General features: G+C 49.3%; 7 protein-coding genes across 7 annotated transcripts; 2 read left to right on the forward strand and 5 right to left on the reverse strand.

Moving 5' to 3' along the window:
* Positions 1-98: 98 nt before the first annotated feature.
* Positions 99-1,111, forward strand: N7489_007742 (zinc-dependent alcohol dehydrogenase; the record flags this gene model as incomplete). The annotated part of the gene is made up of 3 exons (XM_056713492.1): positions 99-599; positions 656-1,010; positions 1,065-1,111. 3 exons carry the CDS (start codon positions 99-101, stop codon positions 1,109-1,111), a joined length of 903 nt encoding a protein of 300 aa, XP_056567207.1.
* A 318-nt stretch (positions 1,112-1,429) lies between these two features.
* N7489_007743 (putative GABA permease) lies at positions 1,430-3,620 on the reverse strand (the record flags this gene model as incomplete). Its single annotated transcript, XM_056713493.1, has 7 exons — positions 1,430-1,584; positions 1,644-2,064; positions 2,103-2,189; positions 2,267-2,799; positions 2,861-3,008; positions 3,236-3,366; positions 3,434-3,620. Coding segments are annotated over 7 exons (1,662 nt in total), but the record flags the coding sequence as incomplete, so codon positions are not given.
* A 1,298-nt stretch (positions 3,621-4,918) lies between these two features.
* N7489_007744 (bifunctional K:H/Na:H antiporter NHX1) lies at positions 4,919-7,297 on the reverse strand (the record flags this gene model as incomplete). Its single annotated transcript, XM_056713494.1, has 4 exons — positions 4,919-6,795; positions 6,891-7,040; positions 7,140-7,169; positions 7,255-7,297. The coding sequence occupies 4 exons, from the start codon at positions 7,295-7,297 to the stop codon at positions 4,919-4,921; spliced, it is 2,100 nt and encodes a 699-aa protein (XP_056567209.1).
* A 613-nt stretch (positions 7,298-7,910) lies between these two features.
* N7489_007745 (putative sucrose transporter) lies at positions 7,911-10,022 on the reverse strand (the record flags this gene model as incomplete). Its single annotated transcript, XM_056713495.1, has 4 exons — positions 7,911-9,238; positions 9,299-9,620; positions 9,733-9,772; positions 9,868-10,022. The coding sequence occupies 4 exons, from the start codon at positions 10,020-10,022 to the stop codon at positions 7,911-7,913; spliced, it is 1,845 nt and encodes a 614-aa protein (XP_056567210.1).
* Positions 10,023-11,166: 1,144 nt separating this feature from the next.
* Positions 11,167-13,512, reverse strand: steA (sexual development transcription factor SteA; the record flags this gene model as incomplete). Its single annotated transcript, XM_056713496.1, has 5 exons — positions 11,167-11,413; positions 11,465-11,548; positions 11,647-13,170; positions 13,228-13,327; positions 13,383-13,512. The coding sequence occupies 5 exons, from the start codon at positions 13,510-13,512 to the stop codon at positions 11,167-11,169; spliced, it is 2,085 nt and encodes a 694-aa protein (XP_056567211.1).
* Positions 13,513-16,588: 3,076 nt separating this feature from the next.
* Positions 16,589-18,178, reverse strand: N7489_007747 (uncharacterized protein; the record flags this gene model as incomplete). The annotated part of the gene is made up of 2 exons (XM_056713497.1): positions 16,589-18,066; positions 18,124-18,178. 2 exons carry the CDS (start codon positions 18,176-18,178, stop codon positions 16,589-16,591), a joined length of 1,533 nt encoding a protein of 510 aa, XP_056567212.1.
* A 2,140-nt stretch (positions 18,179-20,318) lies between these two features.
* On the forward strand, positions 20,319-20,752 carry N7489_007748 (uncharacterized protein; the record flags this gene model as incomplete). The annotated part of the gene is made up of 3 exons (XM_056713498.1): positions 20,319-20,461; positions 20,526-20,623; positions 20,682-20,752. The coding sequence occupies 3 exons, from the start codon at positions 20,319-20,321 to the stop codon at positions 20,750-20,752; spliced, it is 312 nt and encodes a 103-aa protein (XP_056567213.1).
* Between the last annotated feature and the right edge of the window lie 260 nt (positions 20,753-21,012).

A 21,012-nucleotide genomic window follows, 5' to 3' on the forward strand; every position in this document is an offset into this window, starting at 1 on the left:
ACGATTCTTAAAAGGGCAATGCTGTAGAAATATTGGACATCACAGCAGAATATCAAACTTGAAGAAAAGGCAAATGCAATTCCTGCGAACAGTTCGGCATGACTATAATTACCCCTTTGATAGAACAATATCACCTAGTCGGCGGCCACGAAGGCGCCGGCATTGTCGTCGCGAAGGGCTCTCTCGCGCAGGGTATTGAGATCGGCGACCACGCAGGCATCAAATGGCTCAACGGTTCCTGTCTCGCATGCGAGTTCTGTAAGACAGCTGACGAGCCGCTGTGTCCCGATGCGCAGCTGTCCGGATACACCGTCGACGGCACGTTCCAGCAGTACGCGATTGGGAAGGCGGCGCATGTGGCTAAGTTGCCTAAGGAGGTGTCGCTTGATGCTATTGCGCCTATTCTGTGTGCTGGTATTACGGTCTACAAGGGTCTTAAGGAGTCTGGTGCGCGTCCTGGTCAGACGGTGGCTATTGTTGGTGCTGGTGGTGGTCTTGGTTCGCTTGCGCAGCAGTATGCTAAGGCTATGGGGTTGCGTGTTATTGCTATTGATGGTGGCGAGGAGAAGAAGGCTATGTGTGAGAAGCTTGGTGCTGAGGTAGGCCTTTCTACTTCTTTTTTCACTTTCGGGGTTCATGCTAATATAGTGTTTAGGCTTACGTCGACTTCACCAAGTCTACCGACCTCGTTGCAGATGTCAAGGCTGCTACCCCCGATGGCCTGGGTGCCCACGCTGTACTCTTGCTTGCTGTCTCTGAGAAGCCGTTCCAGCAGGCTGTCGAATATGCTCGCTCCCGTGGTACTATTGTTGCCATTGGCCTTCCCGCCCATGCATTCCTCAAGGCCCCTGTTTTCGAAACCGTTGTCAAGATGATTAGCATCAAGGGTAGCTATGTCGGTAATCGCCAGGATGGTGTTGAGGCCATTGACTTCTACGCGCGTGGCTTGATCAAGGCTCCTTTCAAGACTGTTCCTCTGAAGGAGCTGCCTGAGGTGTTCAAGCTCATGGGTACGTTTCAGATGTTGACTTGTTATCGACCATATGCTAATATATGCAATACAGAGGAAGGCAAGATCGCTGGCCGCTATGTCCTAGAGATTCCTGAATAGATGCGTTTATCTATGCATAGAGCCGGAGCAGAGAGGCCTGAAGAGAAATAGCTCCTGCGAAATGAAGGACGAAGAAACGAAGAAGACGAAGTGATGTCCATAGCGACGATTTTTAGCCCCGGTGTAAGGGCGATTAGCGATAATTGAAAGCCAAATTATGAAATCTACAGTGTCTCCGTAGCTGTTGGGAGTAAGACCCCTTCAATTCTTATATTCTTGGATGCATATATACTTAATCTACTCCGTATCGACATGAACAACAGAGGGCATCAAACCAGACCATATTGGACCAAAAGTCCCACCAAAAGCCACGATATCTTACTTAGAATCCCCCTCCAAATTCTTCCCCTCATCTTCAGGACTAACAGTAGCCTGAGGCCCCTTATACGTCTTCCTAGCATGAGCATAATAATAAACCAACGCCCCAAGCCAAAGACTCCCATTAATAACAACCGTATAATTCATCGTTTGAGCTTCAACCAACACCCAGTCAGCAAAAACACAGAGATAGTATAGTGAAGTGTAAACTCACGCGACGGATTCGGCCCCTCGGTAGGAATCATAGTAAGAACAATAACAAACATCATATAGATGACAGCAACCCACCCAATCGGCTTACTGAGATACTTACCTGTATAGAACTCACCAGGGATAAAGCGATCACCGCCCCAGAGCAGACGCGCCAGGATGGGCGTCAGCCAGGCGAGGTCGTTGCCGGCTACAGCGAGGGAAAAGAGCGCGCTGGCGGCGGCTTCGTCGATTAGACAGAGGAGGCCGATAACCGCCGACGCGACGACTATACCGCACACCATGCGGACGGGCTGGTAGCGCATGAATGTGTGCTGGCTTACTTTGCGGAAGAAGGAGGATAGGGGGAGGGCACCGTCGCGGGAGAAAGCCCAGCTTTGGCGGGAAGCGGCTAGGACCTGGCTAGTTAATGGACGGTTTTGGGGCTGGGAATGTGTTGGTAGTAGGTGGTATGGGGACTTACGATACTCAGTCCCATGAAGAATTGGACGATCATGACCACGACCATGAAGCCCAGTGCTCCGCTTTTGCCGAGGGCGTCGTAGTAGATCTACGTAGTAAATCCAGATCAGAGAGTACGTCCAACACAAGAAGACAAGACGACGGAAAATGCAAGGCAAAACAAACCTGAGTCATAGGCTGACCGAACTTCGAGTTCAAAATCCCCTCAATATTCCTATCCATCGAAGATGCAATAACCGCCAGCGAAACAAATCCAAGAAGGCCACATAATCCGGCAGAAGAGATAATCCCCAGCGGGACGGCGCGAGCAGCATGTGTCGCCTCCTCGCTCATATGCACGCAGGAATCGAAGGCGCCAATGGTCCAGATGGGCGATAGCCATGCCATGATAAAGGCCCAGCCAGTGGGCCAGGTAGTGTGGTTCTGGACCTCACCGAAGACATACGAGCCCGGATTGACTGGCGGGCTGTTCTTTGCTTTTCCTAAGGGTAGAGCGATGACGGTTGCTACTACGAGAGCGATGTTGAGGAAGATACAGGCGGATTGAATCCTAGGCATGATCCGGGCGAAAAAGATGGCGATGATGCCGTGTGCGAAGACTGTTGCTACGTATGTGCCGTAGATGACTGGTCGTGTTGCGGACCAGTTGCCGTCGCGGACGAGTGAGACGACTGAGAGAAGCATGCTGGCGAAACCATCTGAAGGGGAGGGTTAGTGATTAGGTTCTTATTGTGTCTGTACTGATCTAGGCTGACTTACAGTCAATTGAGCATATGCCCCCGATCAAGCCGATAGTATTGCTATATCCGACGAGGAAACTGAGCGGGTTCTTCCATTTCTCGGATGCGAAGTAATGGGTCCAGAAGTAGAGTCCGCCTGCTGTGGGCATTGCAGATGCCATATCGGCCTGATGGTCATTAGTTCTATCATTTCTAGGGTTGTAAATTGAGTAAACCGTACCATTGCCAAGCTCACAATAAAGATAAAGCAACTTGCAACCAACCATCCTGTCCAAGAAACCAGTTAGCAATTGTTAGAACTATACACCTGAAAAGATAGTTGCATACCCTAGCATTCGGTCAGTCACAATACTAATAAATTTCAGCTAGAATATATTACCCAAACCATTCCCACCGGACCAGCGGGCATTGAAAACGCCAACGTAGAAGCAATGGAAGGCAAAAGCCCCATAATACTAAAGGCGACAGCAAATATCTGAATCGTCGAATAATGACGCCGCAATTCCTGCTTGTACCCGAGGGTCGCTGTTGATCAGTTAGTGGCAGCGATCTCATGGTTACACCAGGCCAGTAAGCCGCGCAATATACACACCTAGCAGCTCGGTATCTCCAGCTTGGGGCTTCGAGTCATGACCTGTAGCTGTCGACTGTCGCCTCTTGCTTGTCTGGGATGCCACTTTCTCCATTGTATCATCCATAGCGAGAGTACGTGTGATGATTATAGAGGGAAACGAGCGAGTCGATAGGCAAATAAATAAACGCGATGGGGCGCTCAACACCTAATAGAAATGAAGACGTCGGGAAGAAAGAAAAAGATAAGGTCAATATTCTGATGGACACGAGTACTATAAGCACCAATTCAAGAGCCACATAGCAGGTGCAGTAAGCGCAGATCCTTGCCGTCTGGTCAGGGTCTCTATAGATATATAACCTTCAAATACCTTCCGATTCCAGAATCCAGAATAGCTATATTTATCTGCAGCAAATGCTGAGGGGGTACATGACACAATACTGCATATCTCCTCTCTTTTCAAAGAAGATCGACCTAGAATCAAAAGCGGCTCGCCTAGCGGAGCGGGGGAGCATAAATACATGTACAACATTGTATACATGTATGCTATCGAAACGATCCGTCCCCTTTAGGACTCATCCCTTGCTGCCTTTTGGTGGCTGGGTAGAACTCAGCACACCATGAAAGCCATAGGTTCCAGGGTTGTTTGACATGTTGCCTAGGTGATCGGGAACGATCTATATCAATATTGAAGAAATTCTTCATTTTTGGCAAGCAGGCCTCCGAAATGGAGCACGAAGGAACCACGTGGAGGCTCATTATGTCACACAGTGTAGCGTACATTTCAAGGTTACTACGTACTGATATATATCCTGATTATATTAGATATCCTATATGGTTGTGTAAAGCGGCAGCAGACCAGGTAGGGAACCCTCGCTAATCCTATCTACATCAGTGCATAACTGCAAGCCTCGAAGCTAATACAAGGACCAGATGACTTAGGAGATAGACACCGAGGCAAGTCCTCCCGGATAAACTTGGAAAGCCTAACGCCGCACATAATTAGACTCCTGGGCTACGTATGTAGGTACTTTACACAGATAGCTGTGACTGATCCGAGTGGGCGATAACGCAGGAGATAGGAACGCACGGAGGCGAAGCCTTGGCTTATCCTAGAGTGTTACGTTTATTAAATCGCTATGTACCGAGACCTGTCCGATATTCTTCTGTCTATCTCATGTCGGGAGGTCCGACTATCTTGTGAAGGTGAGATATCCCAAGTGTGGGGTAACAGACAACGCTAAAGTGCGGAGAAACTCAATTCTACGACCTCCAATGCTCTACGGAGTACGAGGTCCATGTATCCAATGGGAAGATCTTGTTGACATCTATAGGTTTCAAACGTATCGTTTACACAAGCTCATACAGACAATCAGGCCTTGTATGGAAGCCAAAAATGCAGAAAAAGGAAAACAATAACGAGAATGCAGACCCAAACAAGAAAGGCTAAATATACACCCAGATCAAAGAAAACAAAATGAAGGCCGCTTCCAAGGTATCATCATCTCAAACCGCACCAGGCCCGGGTCCTTTATGATTCGACTGGTCCAGCAAAAGCGTGGGTTTGATATAGTCCTCATCGAGCTGGCGGAACCAAGCCGCATGATCGCCCGAAGCACCTCCCGAAAACAGACCCCGCACCGCATCCCGCGCGGACATACCGACTGGCTGGCGAGTGGGTGAGACGCTGGTCGATGCCGCGGCGTTGGTAGGGGGGGCGCTCGAAGGGTGAGGGGGTTGAGAGGCGGATCGGCGGAGACGCGAGGCCCCGCTTGCAGCCGGTGGGAGGTCGTCGTCAGAGATGCCCTCGATATCGAGATCAAACTCGTCTGGGTGAGTGGGATCATTGGAGCGGCCGGGGCCCGAGGGTGGCAGGCCGAACTCGTCGTCGCTACCTTCGCCTGCGCTCGGCCCAGATGCGCCGTTGAGTAACGTCGCAGCGGATTGACGGTCGCGCCAGGACTGGTCTTTGTTGCTGTATGCGGCGGAGTACATTCTTGTGTGGGTATAGGGTGGGCTTGGGCGGCGACTGTTGCCACTGGAATAGCTGTGTGTACGCTCGCCTTCGGCGCGGGGAGTGGGGACCCCATCCATGGGGATCACCGAGTCGGCGCGTCGCGGGATGTATCCCAGGCTCGTGCCGGAGCGCTTGTAGTAGGTGCCGCCATGGGTCACCTCGGTGTCGAATTCATCGTCCGAGTCAAGCTCTTCGACCACACCCGTTCGAATGCCCAGAATCTCCAGCATGCGTGCAGTTGTTCCACCGAAGATGATGACGGTTAGCACAACGACGACAAGGACTGTCGCGCGAAGAGCGGGGGCGTTGACTCCTGATAGACCTGCTGCTAGCGCAACACCCACGGCACCACGTAATCCAGCCCAGAAGAGCATCGCCTGATAAGCGAACGGCAGCTCGTCAGGAACGTCCACGCCGCGGCGGCGTGCTCGGTATCGAATGAACCAATTGATAGCCTTGGAGAGCGGGAAGACCGCGAGGTAGCGGGCGAGACAGATACCAAACACCGCCACCATGATGAACAAGGGGTTGAACTGGAGGTTAGGCTCCACGAAGAGGTCAAGGCCGAGGTAAATAAAGATGAAGTTCTCTGAAAGTTGAGCCATCACCTGGAACAGGTACTTGGTGGTCAACTGCGTGCGACGCGACATGTTATAGTAAGCATAGTGCTTAAGGGTGATACCACAAAACAAGAGCGAGACAATGCCGGAAAGGTGCACGCCATTGGAGAAGAAGTAGCTGGCATATGCGACCAAAATGATCAGACAGCTCTCGATCTTAGGCAAGCGTCGCACGAGGGTGTATTTGAGACCCAGCGCGGTCGCGATTCCAACCAGCATTCCGACAACCATACTACCAAAGAAGACGAGTAAAAAGAGCCCCACGGCCTCAAATATATTGAGGAAGGTCAAAGAGCCAGCCGCGCCGGTCTCATGATACCTCTGCGCCGTCTCGAAGAGCACGATAGCAATAGCATCGTTCAGGATCGACTCGCCAAAAATGATAGTATACAGCTTCGGCTCGACCTTATAAAGGTTGAAGATAGCTAGGATGGTGACAGGATCCGTAGCGGAGAGAGTTGCGCCGACCGAAATAGCTTCGACGAAAGAGATATCCAACCCACTCAGCGGGATCCGTGTCCATAGGTATAGCACCAGACCGAGCGCGATTGCGGAGATAAAAGTACCGGCGAACGCGAACGTGAGAATCGTGCCGATATGTCGGAAGAAGTTCGCCTGATGGAGCTCATAACCAGAGGCGAGAATAATCGGAGGAAGAAGGAGGTTGAAGAAGAATTGGTAGTCGAAGGCAACGCTGTCTTGGAGGGTGGAGTCTGTGAAACGGATGAGTAGTCCAACGAACATCCCTGGCGACCGTTAGCAAGTCCGTACTAATTGGCGTAGACCAAACGAGCTTTGTATATTCCCAGATTGTGTCTGCGCCACTGAGGATATCGCCTACCTGCAAAAATTGATAGAACCGTCTCATGGACAGCTTGGATCTTCTTCTGCTGAAGGATGTAGCTCGTGAACAGGGCGAACATCAACAACATGATCATGATAAACAGTGCCCAGGAGCTTGTGATCTCCTTGGACCCTGCCTCGGGGGCATCTGTAGTTTGCCATATTAGTTAAATTTCCGAAGCTGAATAGCGCTATATCGCGACAAGACGAGGGGGAGGGATGAGGGGGTGAGTTTAGGCGCGCGTACCGTCGGGATCGGAGTCCTCAGCGGCTCTCCCTATAACAGAAATAGATATGTTAGCTCGCAGTCCAAATGGAAAATTAAAGCGCAACGTCCAGGACCACCGCTCGGAGGGACATACGAAGCAGGGCGTGTAGGCCATCGTTCATAAGTTGGCTAGCCATCGCGGCTCACGCCTTGGGAAGTATCAAAGGCCAGGGCGGATGACTGGCAGTTCACTCCCACAGTGAAATTGAGATGACAGGACAGGCGCACATAATCCAAATCCACGAAGAGATGGATGACAGGTTGCGACAAGATCGAATTGTGTTAGCCGTAATAGGACACGGGCTGCTTAAGTTGCATCCGAGGGACAGATAAGAGGTCAGGTACGGGCTTGTACGATACAGAATATGGCAGGGCTGGTCGGAGCCGAATTGGTGGGTAAACTGGAATAATACAACGATAGCGTAAGATATGCTGTGTATTGGTAATTAAAAATTACACGTGGGCCGATGTTCGAAGTGCCGCGCAACCGGTGGATTCGGGCAGAATACGTAGCCAGCAACAAAGGGAGTCAATCTAGTTCAGTGCGAGAACACATCATCATTTACTCGATGATATAATTTGACAATGCTCTAGGGCTGTATAGAAGGACCCACATACTCCGTACTATCCCCTGCAGAATCCCTTTGTTTTATTTATAGTTAGACAAAGCTGGGGTTAATCTTTGCTTTGGAAATACATACATATACAATAATCCAATGAATGTTTTGTAGGACCCTCATGTATCCAAGTTTACCTTGACCCATCCGAAACCCTTCTAGTCAACCATGCAGCCACTAACGCAGCACATCCACCAAACCGTAGCACCCATCCCACACTATCATCCCACGGCTCCCCTCTTTGCTTCTGAGACACTTTGAAAATAGCACTACAAACAAGACTAGACAGAATCTGGGGTAGGGAAACAGCCATATTATGCAGCCCAAGAATAATACCTGCCTGTGCAACATCCCCGCCCTCACGATAATCCTTCGGGTGTCCATGCTCAACATCACTGCCACCAACGCTGCCATGATCACCAGGACCCTCGTCTTGAGCCTCACTCTCATGTTCGGTACAGGTGCTCTGACCTGTATGGTGGCTATTTCGTCTTGAGGGATCAATCCTAGCTACCTCCGCCGAGATCAGAGCGAAGGGAGCCCACAGCGCTACAGCCCAGGAGATACCGACAAGGCCCACAAACGCCGACCCAGCTTGGTGAGAGTAGATGAAGAAAGTACTGAACATGCACGCTGCAAAGAGGAGGTGGGAGATGAGCCAGACTCGCGGGAGAGTCAAGCCCGGGATGCGCAGGCGCGAAAGCCAAGTCGGTTTCCCTTCAGCCTCCTGCTCGAGTGGGACCGCGTCGAGCAGAGGCTCGGATGCAGTGCCCGTCGGCATACTTGAAAACGACACTCTCCTTGCAGCGGGTTCTGCATCGTCATCTAAACTGCCCTCTAGAGAATCCCGTTGCGAGACAGTCTTTGGCGCCGGTCCATACAAGGGGACCACGAAAAGAGGAAGCAAGATGTTGGCAAGGAAGGAGATGATAGCATAGATGAGAAGGGCTAACGTTCCAACACGAGTAGCGGCTTCCCAGGCCTTATCGACCTCACCCTCGGAGAGATGGGGGTTATCTGCGAAAACGGGATTGACATACAACTGCCCGACATAAGTCGTGGAGTAGTACAGGAATGGGAACCAGCCCACCCACGCTGCGATCTGCACCTGACAGACGCGGGAAATCTGCGTTGGCAAGCTCCGAATCGACTTGATGACTTGTTTGAAAAAGGAGACCACGCCCAACTTGTCGGTCACAGGCTCGTCTCCTCGGGGATCCCGCTCTTTGATGTAGATGCAACTGAAGGCAAGGGTTGCGCCCAGGAAAGCCGAGGCGAGTACGCACAGGACCTTGAACTGTGTATTTCCCAAGAAAGGGACAGCCTTCGGCAGGTCCATGTAGCCAAAGATATACCCCAAGATGTTGCCAACGCCGACCATCCGGCTAGCCCAGGCGTTGGCCAGCTCCTGCTGGTGGGTGGGGCAGTTGTCAACAATAAACGCTCTGATCGCAGCTTGCACTATAAGATGGTAATTAGCCAGGCAAGTATAAACGTGAAGATACCGACCGGAAGGCGCACCTGTGTTGATGGCGAAATCAAGGCAATACATGAAGATCGTTGCCATGATAATAATAACGACTTTGGTCCCTGCAGAAGTTGGTTCGACGCCGAATATAGATAGAAACCCTCCCACAATCTCTTTCACCCATGCCAGAGCTAGCAATGAGACGACGGTTGCTGCGCCTCCAACGACCATGAACGGTTTCCTCTTACCCCACGCGAGTCGGCAGTTATCGCTTCGGATGCCGATGTATGGTTGCACCAGCGCACCCGTCAAGGGACTGGCTATCCAAACAAAGGCAAGAAGCGACTTGCTCATCCCAAGGGATAGAAGGTATGGCTGTACCGGAGTTAGTATGTTGTTTCACCTAATGTTGCGACTTCAGGGCGAAAGAAGCAATGCAAATCAAAATCGAAGCATCTTCTGCGAGTCACGACCTATAGTTACTTACCGATCCATTACCAAGTTCGACAGACCAAACAATCTGAAGTCTGTCAAAGGAGCCCAATGTCAATAGATGCCCAGTATGTAAGTCACAATAGCATTAAACAAATAAAACCAAACCACGGTATTCGAAGCTACTCACCCACCAATAGACACAGTCAAAAGAAACATGTACAGCGCACTCTTAGACGACTCATCGGCACCGGCACCGTGCCGGGCTGCACGGCGAGTAGCAACCATGAGAGGCGAGTTCTCGTCGATAGGATTAAGGGCAGGCTTGCAATCCAAGTCTCTCATCGGAGAATTAAAGAGTCGGGATGTCGATGTTTTGAATTGGTACCAACCAGTATTAACTCGAAGAACACGGGGATGCGTGTTTGGATGTGGTTGGGGCTGCTATTATTTCCAACTGCTGACTGTGGCGCAGGGTTCAGCTGAGCTGGGATTTGCTTTTTCTTTTTTGAGTGTAGTTGTCGACTGCGAATTTTCTTTTGGTTGACTTTACAACCCCCGTGTTGGTGGTAGGTAGTCTGGACTACTGTGGGTTATTGGAGTGTGGGGAATTAGATATCGTGAGAAATATGGAGTTGTGCTGGGTGTTGGCAGCCACACATCGTTTACCGGCCAGGTGTAGCTGAACAAAGATAAAACTCGACAGGATATAGCCTCCTGGTCAAAGCAGGGTGTGTCAGATGGGCAATCTGGTTGATATGTCTATCATGAAGGGCTGCAGAGGTGATCGACGTCAGCAACACGTGATGAACCATTTATAGACCGTAACCGCCTTTACTCACATCATTACCACCGTAGATGCATTCGAGCAAGTGCACACGGCAATAATGGTAGTTGTAAAATTTTCAAGTGTTTTTTCACATTCCAATTCAAAGTCGTTACACAACGTCTGTCTATATAGTGTGATTCGAGGCGTACAAAATAACCTTACCATTCCCAGCCGGTCTCCATGGACAATGCCTGACGATCCAAGAAGCCAACCCGAATCTTTCCCTTCCCAACTCATTTCCCATCGAGAGATAGTCGAACCTCTCTGATGCCCGTGCCCGCCAGCCAGCATGAAATGAATGTCTGCCAGCGCAACCCAATTCACGTGCAGGGCAGCCGACAGCAATAATACACGATGTTTCCTGTAACCATCGCACATCGCGAAAACCAAAAGAAACCGAACGAAATCAAAAGACAAATGGATACAATGTCAAAGACAAGCAAAGACATAACACGGGAACTATACACGAATATCGCGGTATGTGCAAGGCCAGTATTAGACCATGTGCGATTAAACAAGAGGCGATATAACTAAAGCCTGAAACAAAAGACGCCTGTATGCGCCCGGAAGACCCGAAGAGAAAGGAGAATTGAAACACTTGCTCGGAACATCCCCGGCAATCTACTGTTTTGCATAGACACACCATGCTCTGTAGCGTTCTCACATGTGTTGCTGGAGGAGTTGCGGGGCGATCATGTGTGAAGTCGGCATGCCGGTCAGGGCGGACGGCATGCTCAAAGGAGCTGCCATCGACGTCATATTGGGCATGCTAATCATTGTGTGAGCGGGCTCCGGCGGGGACATATCTTCCCTGGGGGAACCGAATTCGTGTGTGTCATTATCCAGATCTTCGTCAGTTGGGGCAATTGCCTGACCATCCTGCTGCGCTTCATGGATCCGACGATGTCTAGCAAACATTAGTGAACGCCGTAAAAGAATGAGAACAATAGGAACTCACTGTGCAAGATTATCGGACCTCGAGAAAGCTTTGCTGCAGTAAGGGCAGGGGTACGGACGCTCTTGTGTGTGCGTTCTCACGTGTCTAGAAAAAGGGGTTAGTCGGCGGCTATTGAAACGGTTTCACGGCGCACGGTGCAGAATAGCCCCACCCGCGTGAGTCAAAAATAGGAGTAAGCTTACCTTTTGAGATGCTCTAATCTCTTGAAGGTTCTACCGCATGACGGGATGGGGCAAGAATGGGCCTTGGTGGGATACGGGCCCAACTCCATCATGGTTGCACTCCTGGCTCTCCGAGTAGGACCAGGCGCCGAACGCTCGGACCGACCAGTAGTTTTTTGAACCGCAGTCTCGATGGCACCACTGCTTGGCAGAGATGTCAGATCATTGGTTTGGTTTGCCATTGAGCCTGGATGTTGTGCGGTGCTCTGGTCTATGCTCTGCAGCGGCGTGCCATGACGGGACATTTCGTGAAGAAGATCCTTTTGTGGCAGCATCGCACTTGGGTAAGTGCGAGCGATTTCCTGGGCAGCTTCATCCCCCTCTGCAACTGGAGCGACTGAGCTAGAAACTGAACGCCGCAGGTCACTTGGTCTGTGAGCAGCGTACGAGACTGACTGAGGACCTGGAGTTGTTGATTGGGCGTGAGCAGCGCTGCCGGATGCAGCAGCACCGGTGCTGGGCGGGATAGATGACCTACGTCTGCGCTGCTTGTATGTTGGGGATCCCTCGATGACAGGATACGGGTTTGCCGAGAAAGACCGGGGCGCAGGCTGATAGTGAGCACTAGACAGATTCGAAGGAGGCAGCTGCATCATAGGATGATAGGCGGGTCCACTTGAGATATCTGGAATCGCGGTGTAAAGTCCAGTGTCTTCGTTGGCGATGTAAGCTGGTTCTCCTCCGAGTCCGACGGAATGCTGCGGCGGGGTGACTGGTTCGAAGGACAGGCCGCGATTGCTGTAATCCTCATATTGCGAGGATACAAATGATGGCGCAGGCGAGTATTCGTAGAAGGTCGGCATGGAAGAATGGCGCTGATGGGGGCGGGAAATCGGCATTCCGTGACGATCGTACTGGATGTGGCCGTAGTCCTGCTCGCGCTTAATGATGCTCTGGACTAGATTGTTCGAAAGGGGCATCTGTGGCTGGCTGTACATCTGATTCCCCGAGTCGTCCTGGAGCAGGGGAATCGCTGGGGGAGCCATCTGCGGAGGAGGCATTGCGTCAACGGTCCGAACCACGGGGGAGTTGGGCTGGCCATATGTCGTACTTGCGTGGGCAGCGAAGGAGTTCAGATTCACTTGTTGTGACTTGGTCAATTGCTCGTACAAAGACTGGGACGAGTCGAATTCAAAGGACAGGGCCGGTTCGCTGACTGCGACCGTGGTGGCCTCCTGGTTCATTTTCTCGCGCTTCAAGTCCCGTTCTAGTGCATCGAGGAATAGCCGGTCGTGCGGCACACCGTACCAGTAAAACACCTTTTGCTTCTTCTGGGTCCGAATACAGTTGTTTTTGTACAAGAAGTCCAGGAACGGGCTCTTTGGATCCTCCAGGACCGCGTCTACGCCGGCCTTGAGATTTCGTAGATCCGAGAAAATGCCCTCCTCAAACTTTTTCGAGTTCTTCACCGGACGTCCAAAGGCTTGGAATCGAAATGCGAGGCATCGGACAATATCGGTACCGGAGATGTGGAAAAGACCGCTCCTATTGAGACCGGATCAGTCAGCTTCTCGAGACATCACGCTCCAGGGTGGGACGAACCAGTAAACACAAGAGACATAGTCGCCTGTGGGGAGCAAAAAGCGTCGAATGAGTTGATCCGGTTGCCAGTCAACGGGAGCTGACAGAAGGAAATATTTCACTGGCCCCATGTCAATACACTGCTTTGATGCGGGAGTAAAAACCCAAAGACATACGATTATCCACTTGCTGAAGAGCAACTTGCGCGTCGTGAGGTAGGCTTCGCTGTGCTTCGGTGGAGAGCATAAAGGTTTCAGGCTTTTGGGGTGGTGCCATAGGGATTTGACCACCTGGTTGAGGATACATTTTTATTTTCTTTCTGTGAGAAGCGCACTTTACAAATAATTAGCATTGAGGAAAAGACCGCCTGATAACGCATGCGCAAACAAAGAGGCGATTTGAGTCCAATCAAAAGAAACCCTCTGCGACTCTGACTCTGAGACATAGCTGCAAGACCTCGGACCAAACTCACCAGCTGAATGGTTCAACAGGATCGGAAGTGCGAGGATCAACGTCGCCAACCAGTCAAGATGATATCCGATCGGGAGAAGTTCTAGATCACACGCGCGAAAAGGGTAAGGAAACAGAGGAACCAGCCTCGTAGACAAAGAGAAAGAAAGAGAGATTGTCAGAGAATGAAACTGGACCAGCCGGTAAGCCTCTGGGAATTTTCGCGCGCAGCGGAAGAAAGAAACGAAAGTGAAGAGGAAGCTCGAGGATAGGGTGAAGGAAGAAGAAGGGGGGGAAGAAGTACAAGTCTAATAATAATCGAAGCTGGGAATGGGGGAAAGCGCCTAGGGACGTCTGACCGGTCAGAAACTAGTATGTTATTTTGGGTTATTCTTAGTCATATCGGACGGAGGACTTATTATCCGCTGTTAATGGTGGTGGGTTGTGTTATTTATGTTATTAATCTGGTATTGCCTGTTATTTACATGGTATCTATCGGTCATTTACAGGGCGGAACAAGAAAACATGTTTATCCAAACGGTTCAGGTACATTTACCTTTTTTATACTTCACTTATCTTTTGTTGATGATACATATAAAAGAAGTGTATCAATTTAACACACAATAGTTTGTTTCTCTTATAGTTTCTGATATCTGAATAAGACTTCTTGTCAACAAAGGGAATATAACCCCCCTGTCTTAATTCTGTACAATGTTTTGTTTAGTATTCACAAAATTGATGATTGGCCCAATCTTCATAGTGACCAGGCTGCATAAACAATTGATAAACATATCACTTGCCATATTTAGAGATCCTTCTAGACAGAAAAGTCGTGTGAGTCCAACGGGAAAAAGAGGTGGAGACCGCCAAGGCTCATCAAACTGGCGCTGCGACCTGAAGCACCCGCCCTGTCGTTTCAGATTTGGTGTGGGCGCTTACATGCATTGAAACCTCCCGAATTTTCCCCTTTTTCTCCGACCTCTAGTGCACCTGGTATATAAACGGTGGCATTGGGGGGATCGTCCCTGCGGTATTTCGGACTTATCTCTTTTAGCCCAATGAGACTCGTCTAATGGGAAAAAGTACCTTGTACTCCGTACGACGTAGTATCTTGATTACTACCTATCGATTGTACATTCGCTCAACCCTCCTTGTACAGAGCACAGTGCTTTTTACTATGCAAAATCAAATAGACATGTATTTGTGTACCTTCACTCTTTACCTGTACTCTGTATCTGGTCCACATTTCCCCCAGCCAGCCATATCATAAATAAGATGAGCAACGGTCCAGACCACATGGACAGACAGGTACCGGAGCCTTCCTATAGGGCGAGCCATAGGATGGGAAACAAGGCAGATTCCAAGCTGGGATAGCACCCCACAGCAGGTGGACTCGGTAGACTACTCTGACTCGTGTATGGTTGTCAGAAATTTCAATGAGATCGGGATAGGTACGGGTCCGAGATGGTTGCACACCCATATGTCCGAAGAAAACACGATCATATACGGAGTATAGAGTTCAATCATGCTATTTCCATCCACGGAGATCATTATCAGATCACCGCATAAATGGATCTATGTGTCAGAATGTCTCATCCTCGAAAGGAAAAAATAACGTCCGGTTGGATCTGACTAGATCGTCCTAGAACCACCAAACCATTATCGACCGCCCCATCAACAATTGCCTAGCGATCATCGAACCAAAGAGTAAAATAAGAGCATAGGAAGAGAACCAAGGTCACCGTGTACAACGATTGCTGGTGTCTAACCCATCGGAGTCCTACCAGATCGAGGTCAAGATATGTACTCCGCAGACATATGTCCAGATCCACGATATCCATGAATCTTTATCACATCCTCATGAATATAAACTTTGGCTGCAGGTTTCAACTCTGACTAGGATTTCATGGCCCCAGGAAAGCAGAAGCCGTCGGTATTCACACCCAGCTTGTTCAAATGCCGTCCTCGGATGCTATTCTGAGTACTACGGAGAACGGAGTAGTCAGACCATCGCACAGGGCACCGGGAATCAAGTTGTTTGATCGTCCGTCCTGAAACGATCTAGAAATCCGACAATTCAGAAAAACGTGGGGACGTTATTCCTCTCCTCATGCAAGGAGCCTCATGCGGAAAGATATGTTGGTCGACGACCTATACAGGAAGCAGGATGAAGGGAGGCGGCCCGTTTATCCCCCTGTCGTTGGAGGAGCAAGACTAATGGAGTAATTCGGCTATTATCTGTGGTCCGGTCACTGAATCGTAGGTTGCGATAGTGGTGTTTTGTTGGTGTAGTGTTTTTTGGCGATGGGTCTTTTTTCCCCTTTTTTTCTCTTTTTTTTCTTTTCCCTCCATTTTCTTCTGTCTGGTCAGTCTATAGTTGACCTCAACAAAACAATGTCAATCCACAATTACCACTTGCCTCAAGGACCCTTGGACGAACGTGGAAGGAGACATGTGGAGGTTAAGGGGGAACTTCATTTCGGGCTAGCGTCGCCTCCTCGATCTATACCGCAATCTGGAATATCTCCGACGTTTCTCGAGTTCGATGAAAAATTGCCCCTGATTCAAACCATATTGATGTTTTGCTTACAATTAGATCCACTCGTCTCTTGGCATTCATAGTCTTGAATTCACTCCATGTGTTCTTGCTTATGCAGGGGTTTCACAGGTGGGAATGTCGTCTATAGTTTAAGGTTTGCCTAGGCTGGAACAGACTGAAACATATCAAAGTGCCTTTTAACCATGATCAAGTCTTTCGCCTAAATAACTCCTCGGAGTTGCGGATGGCCTTGCTTTACTTGTCCGCATGAGTCATGGAGAAGGCTGAATCTGGACAAAATAAAATATTCAGCGAAGATAGCAAACATACTCATAAGTCTGTTGATATGTGGGATGTGTCCTTCAAATACCTTTATGTACAGAGCAAAATCCGTTAGACAGAGTCGATACTCTTCCTCCTCTTTTCCACCATAGCTTCCTTCATGAACGGACTCCGTGCACGGATTTCTCTACCCCATATAAGCACCAATATTGGCGCAAAAGACAGAGCTAACGCAATAAAGGCCAGTACTGTACTAGCCCATTGGAGCCCAAGATGAGTATACATGCTCATAGTAGCTAGAGGCAGAAACGCCGCCAGGGTGTTCTCGCCAGTAGCAATGATACCCATACAACTGCCCGCGTATTTGCTGTATGCATCGACCACATAGTCTGAAATTCCCGTCACGACAATGACACTACCGGCCCCTACCATAGCGAGACCAACGGCCGGTGCGATCCACGGAAAGTCCGGATACGATGTCCAGGCGTATGTGAACATACCACTGGAAATCCCGAATACACCGCCCACAATGGCGAGATACAGCCGAGCCTCGGGAATAGGCGTACCGGGGATTTCCTTATTGCGGGATGCCGAGTCGAAGTAGAGCTTTCCTGAGAACAAGGTGCACACCCATCCTAAAAGCTCACCGATCACGACCGCTGATTGGACATATCCAGCTTGTGCTGGTGTCCAGCCATACAGCTCTTCGAATACCTGCTCAACGGATTGAGTGAACAGATACAACGTACCGACGGTAAAGGCGGACCATAGCGTCGATACAAACACCACAGACTCGGTGAAGAATAGGAAAAGAGGCCTGCTCGCGCTGTGGCCCACGATGCTCAAGATCGACTGGCCTTGCGTGTCGATTTCATGCTGGGTATAGGCATTCTTGCCTTCACGTCGCAGAGCCTTAGCCCGCCGCCCTAGTATTGCAATTCCACGACACTCCTTGAACAAGAAGAAGTACAGAGGGAAGAAAACACCATACCAAATGAGCTGGATATAGCCAATCCACCTCCACGTGAGGGCGTGGTAGATAGCAGCTCCAATAACGGGTCCAATGCTACTACCCACTAGGTAGGCAAGGATGTAAAGACTGACAGGGACGTTGCGACTTCGCTCCGTGTCCCAAACATTCCCAATCACCGTGCCAGAGGTATTGGCAAGAATGGAGACGCATCCTCCAGCGAAGAATCTCGTTATTACTAACGTGTAGAAATTCTGTGCCACAGCCTGCGGCACGACAAAACAGATGAAGGTCACGTACGTGCCCAGGAACACCCATCGCACACCAAAGTCCTCCATAAGGGGAAGGACCAGGAGGGAAAAACAAGCACCTCCAAGGGCCCACGATGTGACGGGCCAGTAGGAGTGAGGAAAATTGGCGTCTGAAATGTTGAAGCGTTCATTCATGGGATCGTGGGCTACTGTGATGATTGTGCCGTTGATCATGGTCATGAAAGTGGCGAACACGGCAAGAGCTGTGAGAAGCCATTTCTCGCACAGAGACCAGTTGTATGGATTTGCGGGATCGCGCGGACCATCCCAGGACACGATTGTAACATCTTTGTTGGGGTCTTGATGATCTGTGCTGCTGTTAGTCGATATTCTGGGTCTGAGTTGCTGGTGGTGTTCTAATTTACCTAAGGTAATTCTCTCATCATCATGGCCGGAGATATCACCACGTGCAAACACCATTCCGATCCCACGCGACTCAACGAAATTCTTCAGGGCTGGTCTTGGTTCGCAAATTCTTGTTGTCCCCCTGTTCCGCGCGGGGATCGAAAGTGAGCCGAACTCGAAGATATGATGTAATTTTTCCCCTCAAAAGGTCGATATGGATCGTAGTCGTTAGCAGCAAAATCGGATTTCCTCAGCCTCAGCCCTTCAGAAAACAGAGAATTCAACTTCATTTAAATGCATCCGAGCTGTCCCAAAAAAAACCTGTGCGCGCCATCTCGACTGAGGATCCGATGATCCGAACTGAGTGATCCTCTCCCCACCAGAAGCCCGGTTCTCCAGACAATAGCCGCATTTGGACTAGTGACAATATGCCCCAGGATCAATTTGAATTGACACAACGTGGTTGGTTAATGGCGTTGATCTGACCGGCTCTTCTGTTGATATGCTTAGATGAAGGAATTAGCTAAACGATCTGCTGCTGCACCCCACATTGACTTTGTCCCTACAGGATTCATCCCGAGGCGGATTATGTTCGGTCTACCTGCCCGATACACCTCGAACTGGTCTAGAAAACGATCTGTTGCTCGGGCTATCATTATCGTTCCGCGTCTTACGATCTTTCAGCTTCAATATCGGATAGCTAATCGTTCTATATTGTACCTAGTCTGTACCAAGAAGCCAAGACGTAGTGGGGTCCGAAGGATCACCTTATGAAGCCAAGAGAATGGCTTAATTTACTTTAATCGGAGCATTTTAGTAAAAGGAATGACTCTTCAGGTGACTGGAGTAGTCTTGTCTTGTTCAGTCTTTGTCCTCTCTCATAGCCGTGGTCACCTTCTAACCTATTATTCAAATCGACTATCCAAGGTTCTGTATAATCATAACCCTATTTATTAATAAGCCGCTTCAGCCGCACATGGGTTATTCACGAACCTCCGGAGTCAATTTTCCGTAGGGACGTTCCAATGATCAAAGCCGGTGCAGAAACGGAATCTTTTGAATTCGGATGCGAGCTCTGATTCCTAACTATTTTGTTGTGGGTCGATTCCGATCGCATTCCATTGCCTAATAGATACTAGTATGTTTTCTTATTTAGGCAATTACTTCCCTGCCTGCATGTATATACACTCAACGAAGGGACAACTAACATTGATCAGGCGGACCTCGGGACTAATACTGGGTTAGATAAAATCTTCATTCGACTCAAGCCACGATGAATTTCCCAGTTAGCAGCAGGCCGGCATCGTTGTGGCGTCCGTCAATTACTGTCTGGCTCTACTCAAATGATCATGCCAATGGGCATTCGCGATACTGGAAAGTCAGGAACTGAACTCAATTTTGTTGTCTTATAGTATTTGCCATCTTCCAAATTCCCCGCGAGATCTATGCTCCATGGCAACTAACCTGTCATCTCGGCTTCGGAAGGCATTTACGAAGAATGACATCGTGTGTTGCGAGCAGGCCATCGCTGAAGCGTTGCTTTGTGAAAGAATGAGAGAGAAAAGACCTTTATTCTTAAGAGATGGTGCTGACTTGTCACATACTTGGAAAATCAATGCTGTTACATCCCATCGATATCTAGAAGCCTTGGGGTTTTCCCGTAATGGTTCCGGCTCGAGGATAAGCCAACAATAGATATCTAGGATGGACGATGAGGATCATATATCTATATTTTTACATCCCTCCTCCACTTATTGTTTCATTCCACAATGCAAATCACAGTGGAAAAGATCAGAATACTTACTAATTTTGCCATCTTGCGGCCCATTGACGAGCACTTGACCTCATACATAGTTGGCCATATAAACTACTTCGCCTCGTGTAACGAGCAATTCGGCTTCAGGTGAGTACCACAACAGTTAAACCCCTTTTCCCCCTTTTTTGTTTCTTCATGGTCAATAGCTAGGATGGCCGACGTTCATTGTTCAAATCCCAGGATCAAAATGGATCTGATAGGTTCGCCAGAAGTGTTTATATCATAAGTTTGCCACGCCCAACTTATGACATCGAAGACTCCCCGCATGTAACATAAGATAAATAGTTTATTTTCGCTCAGTTTCCAACATATTTCCAAACAAATTCGCTTCTCGATACTCCCACACTATCAACCCTGCATTTGCCACCACTATAGTCTACACAATCTACACACTCGAACATGGTCAAAACCGACAGAGATCAAAACCCCCTAGATCCCAATTACGAAAAGCGCCGCAGCTCTCTTGGAGAAATGGAGAACCAACAGAAGAACCAATCCGATGCCAAATATGAGGATCTCATGGTAGACAGAGAGGTCGCCCCGTGCGTTTAGACTACTTCGAAGTTCGCCCAAGTATCCCGTAACTGACAAATTCAAATATAACAGGTCTGGCCGTGAAACGTGCGCGGAGCTTGCACACCAACATGCCTTGGAAGGTGTGCACAAGAGCACAGAGCGTCGGTCTTCACAGGAGGTAGATCACAGTAGGTCTTTGTTATACCCAAACTATCAACGATCTTTATTTGTACTAACGAGTATCAGCTTCCTTCCTCTCTGATATAAGTACCGACCGTGGACTCCAGGAACAGCAACCTGAGAAAGTCGAGGAGTAATTGGCGTTCATTCACTTTGTTGGACTTGGAACTACACTGAAGCTCTGAGGGACTAGATCGGAACTAGGAGTTATTTCGTCATGATGCGATGATAAGCTGTAAATTAAGAAATTGTCAATCGATACTATATATTCCACTCATTAACTGCACATCGTACATTGAGATAATCGTACATAGTGATAGTCACAAATTGTTTCGTGAGGCAAAAGCGTGTACTGGTGATGTCACCGTGATGTTCACCCCGCATAGAAGCAGAAACG

Source organism: Penicillium chrysogenum (assembly GCF_028827035.1).
Source record: "Penicillium chrysogenum strain IBT 35668 chromosome Unknown utg000004l_segment0_segment0, whole genome shotgun sequence".
Taxonomy (NCBI): domain Eukaryota; kingdom Fungi; phylum Ascomycota; class Eurotiomycetes; order Eurotiales; family Aspergillaceae; genus Penicillium; species Penicillium chrysogenum.